This window comes from Homarus americanus, unplaced genomic scaffold, assembly GCF_018991925.1.
Source record: "Homarus americanus isolate GMGI-L3 unplaced genomic scaffold, GMGI_Hamer_2.0 scaffold1024, whole genome shotgun sequence".
Taxonomy (NCBI): Eukaryota; Metazoa; Arthropoda; class Malacostraca; order Decapoda; family Nephropidae; genus Homarus; species Homarus americanus.
The window spans coordinates 2,675,875-2,680,670 of record NW_024715228.1 but is presented as its reverse complement, the minus strand read 5'-3'; the positions used below and the strand labels follow the sequence as shown (position 1 = coordinate 2,680,670).

Below are 4,796 nucleotides of genomic sequence, written 5' to 3'. Positions count from 1 at the left end.
CTGCCTCAGTACCTGCCCTAGTACCTGCCTCAGTACCTGTCCTAGTACCTGCCACAGTACCTGCCCCAGTACCTGCCACAGTACCTGCCCCAGTACCTGCCTCAGTCATGGCCGTGGCGCTGGGAGAGTTGAAACAGCGTGAGTTTAAAGCCTCAAGAATGTGTCGTTTGGATCTTGCATACATTACTCCTTTATTGAGAGGCTTCAGTTCATTAACTTAAGACCCTCGCGTCGTAGGTGTTGTGTTGATTCTGAGGGGCGTCGCGGGTAGTGGCTGTTGGGCGTCGCGGGTAGTGGCTGTTGGGCGTCGCGGGTAGTGGCTGTTGGGCATCGCGGGTAGTGGCTGTTGGGCATCGCTGGTAGTGGCTGTGGGGCGTCGCGGGTAGTGGCTGTGGGGTATCGCGGGTAGTGGCTGTGGGGCGTCGCAGGTGGCGTGGCTGTTGGGCATCGCCGGGTGATGTTGGGCATCGCTGGTAGTGGCTGTTGGGGCGTAACTGGTAGTGGCTGTGGGGCATCGCTGAGTGGTAGCTGTGGGGAATTGCTCCTTGGGCAGGTGGCTGTTGCTTGGACATCATGGTGGTGGCTGTTGGGCGTCGCGGGTAGTGGCTGTGAGGCGTCGCGGGTAGTGGCTGTTGGGCGTCGCGGGTAGTGGCTGTTGGGCATCGCGGGTAGTGGCTGTTGGGCATCGCTGGTAGTGGCTGTGGGGCGTCGCGGGTAGTGGCTGTGGGGTATCGCGGGTAGTGGCTGTGGGGCGTCGAGCTTAGTGGCTGTGGGATAGATAGATAATTGAATTAACTGATAGGCGAATGAATACAGTGACGTGTAAATGATGAATTGACCGATTAATTGATAAATATAGATGGATAAATTGATTGAATGGTGGATATTTAAGACATAAATGAATGAATAGAGACAGCGAGATACTTTATATAAATGACAAAAATAAGATAAATTAATATATATATATATATATATATATATATATATATATATATATATATATATATATATATATATATATATATATATATATATATATATATATATATATATAGGCTAGAGGAGATCAATATACTGACTGATTTATATAGACAACGTAGAGAGAGATATACAATCCACTGATGTATATAGATAAGTCAGAGAAGAAAGGTGAACTTTCCTCCTCATCCCTACTCCCCATCCTCTTATCCTCCCCTCGTCCATCTCCTCTCCTCCCCCTCCTTCCCCTTCTTTCTTTTTCCTCCCTTCCTCCGCCTCCTCCCTCTCCATCTCCCTTCCCCCTCCCTCTACATCTCCCTCCCTCCTCCTCCCAGCCATCTAACCCCCCCATCACCCTACTGACCCCTTCCTCCACCTCACTCACCAGCCAACGCTATCACTCCCCAGATCACACACTGGCCGTAGTTCTCCACAGTCACTTAAATCCGGGGAATATCTTACTTATGTTGACAGCTCAAAGGAGGCAACCCGCAGACGGAAAACACGACCTGTAGGCATTTACTTCATTTATATGCAAATGAAACCAATCGCTTCTATTTCTCCGTTTGCTTAAAGAGTCGAGTCTGGTACCTTGATGTAGTAAACTAGTGGGATAAGACCTTTGAGCCTCACCTCTTTTATATCGGTACTTTATGACTGTGTGTGTGTGTGTGTGTGTGTGTGTGTGTGTGTGTGTGTGTGTGTGTGTGTGTGTGGGGGCGTGTGTGTGTGTGTGTGTGCCCGTCATGTTATATTACTCAGGTCTACAGTGGTGATTTTAATACCTGTCTCAGCCCTCACTCGACGCTTTCAGGTGAGTCTTTATTAAATCCACCCAACCTGCATCATCTGACGGGGTTTGGGAGATGAGTGACCTGCCAGTGGTGGTGATGAGTGACCTGCCAGTGGTGGTGATGAGTGACCTGCCAGTGGTGGTGATGAGTGACCTGCCAGTGGTGGTGATGAGTGACCTGCCAGTGGTGGTGATGAGTGACCTGTCAGTGGTGGTGATGAGAGACCTTCCAGTGGTGGTGATTAGTGATCTTCCAGTGGTGATGTTGTGGTGGTGACACACAAAAAAATGGTGTTAAATTTAGGGTACAAGATTCATTAAACACACACACACTCTCTCTCTCTCTCTCTCTCTCTCTCTCTTCTCTCTCTCTCTCTCTCTCTCTCTCTCTCTCCTGGAAGTGACGAAGTTTCAAGATTTAGTGAGGCAGCAGGAAAATGCACTTCACTCTGCCATGTTTAGGTCAGTCGGTTTAAAAAGTCTTACCAACAGATGGCAAGGAACCTCTCTTCATCTGGCCCAGAGCAAGTATTTACATCCCTCATCCCCCCCCCTCCATTTCCCCCAGATCACCTCCTCCATTCCTCCAGAGCACCTCCCCCCCCTCCCAGAGCCCACCTCCTTCCCAGAACACCTCCCCTTCCTAGAGCACATCATCCTCCATATCTTGTAGCCTCTCAGAGCCCCTAGAACCTCCCAGTCCTCCCCCACAGCACCCCAGAACCTCCCAGTCCCCCCCCACAGCACCCAGAACACTCAGTCCCCCACAGCACCCCAGAACCTCCCAGTCTCCCCCACAGCACCCCAGAACCTCCCAGTCCCCCCCACAGCACCCCAGAACACCCCTGAGTGCCTTAGATCCCTGGTCACATCTGTCTTACCACCACAACACATATACAAACAACAACACTGTCAGCACTCTGAAATTCCTCCTGACATTCTCGCCAGCATGTGTCAGCTGTGTCAGGGCGGTGGGAGTGGCCGCCAGGGTGACAACAGTTAATTCTCTTGGTTATGTTGGCAACGCTGCGGTAGGCGAGGTCGACACACACACACACACACACATACACACACACACACACATACACACATTTACAATTCATAAGAAATGGGGCTTGCCTAAGCAATGGAGGGACATTCGGGCGAGCCAATGTCTCTTACTGTCCGAGAATGACGGGGGCAAGAAGGTGCTAGTGAAGGACGTTACGGTCACTACGGCTCTCCGCCGTTGTTTTCTGGCTCATAAACCCGACCTTAGAGCGTATACAAATAGCATGTTTATCCTGCCACTCCCTCAGATCATCTGGACGTCAATCTTTATTCACGTAAATGTTTTATTCCCAGACTCTGTAACAGTGAGACTCGAGGCTGAGACTTGTACGAGGAGGAGGACGACCTTCTTCTTCTTCTTCTTCCTCCTCCTCCTCCTGTTTCTTTTAAATTTCTCTCACCTCCTTCACTTCACTACTACCCTCCTCCACCTCACCATCACCCTCCTCCACCTCACCATCACCTTCCTCCTGCGCTTCACCACCACCTCCTCCACCTCACCACCACCTCCTCCTGCACTTCACCACCACCTCCTCCACTTCACTACCACCTCCTCCACCACTTCATCCTCCAGTACAACGTGTGGTGACCCTCCACCCTCACACCTCCAGGAGACACCAGTCATAACTTCCCTACACTGGAGACTCCGGAGACCCACACAGGAGCTGTAGTATCGTGTTCTCCACCTCCACGGAGACAATAACAATTTGGAGAACTTTAGCCCCGGAGAACATTAACACTTTGAAGAACTTTAGCCCCGGAGAACAATAACACTTTGGAGAACTTTAGCCCCGGAGAACAATAACACTTTGGAGAACTTAAGCCCCGGAGAACAATAACACTTTGGAGAACTTAAGCCCCGGAGAACAATAACACTTTGGAGAACTTTAGCCCCGGAGAACAATAACACTTTGGAGAACTTAAGCCCCGGAGAACAATAACACTTTGGAGAACTTAAGCCCCGGAGAACAATAACACTTTGGAGAACTTTAGCCCCGGAGAACAATAACACTTTGGAGAACTTAAGCCCCGGAGAACAATAACACTTTGGAGAACTTAAGCCCCGGAGAACAATAACACTTTGGAGAACTTTAGCCCCGGAGAACAATAACACTTTGGAGAACTTAAGCCCCGGAGAACAATAACACTTTGGAGAACTTAAGCCCCGGAGAACAATAACACTTTGAACAAGTTTTATCGCCGCTGTAGAAGACGCGGGACTTAACGTTGTTGTTGTTGTTAAGTTGTTTATCAGCCGAGTGTCAGCCGGTGTCCTGTGGGGTCAAGGCTGTGTTAGGGGGCCAAGGCTAAAGAGAGTGCCAGTAGGAAGTCTAGATGGCCTGTTGGTGACCTCCTGACTTGTGGCATCACCATCACCTACCTGCTATGGTGACTGTCTGTAGTGTCTGTGTTGGTGACTGTCTGTAGTGTCTGTGATGGTGACTGTTGTGTCTGTGATGGTGACGACCGTAGTGTCTGTGATGGTGACTGTCTGTTGTGTCTGTGATGGTGACTCTGTTGTGTCTGTGATGTGACTGTAGTGTCTGTGATGGTGACTGTCTGCAGCCTGTGATGGTGACTGCTTGTAGTGTCTGTGATGGTGACTGTTTGTAGTGCCCGTGATGGTGACTGTCTGTAGTTTCCTGTGATGGTGACTGTCTGTAGTGTCTGTGATGGTGACTGCTTGTAGTGTCTGTGATGGTGACTGTCTGTTGTGTCTGTGATGGTGACTCTGTTGTGTCTGTGATGGTGACTGTAGAAGTTGGTGATGGTGACTGTCTGTAGTGTCTGTGATGGTGCACCCTGTTGTGTCTGTGGATGGTGACTGTCTATGATGTTGACTGTAGTGTCTAGATGGTGACTGTCTGTAGTGTCTATGATGGTGACTGTGTGTGTGTCTGTGATGGTGACTGTCTATGATGGTGACTGTGTTGTGTTCAGGATGGTGACTCTGTAGTGTCTGTGATGGTGACTG

The 4,796-nt window shown here is 49.8% G+C and overlaps 1 protein-coding gene across 1 annotated transcript; it reads right to left on the bottom strand.

Annotated features, from left to right (window-relative positions):
- Positions 1-204: 204 nt before the first annotated feature.
- Positions 205-663, bottom strand: LOC121854964 (proteoglycan 4-like). The gene has a single exon (XM_042349788.1). It carries the CDS (start codon positions 661-663, stop codon positions 205-207), a length of 459 nt encoding a protein of 152 aa, XP_042205722.1.
- Between the last annotated feature and the right edge of the window lie 4,133 nt (positions 664-4,796).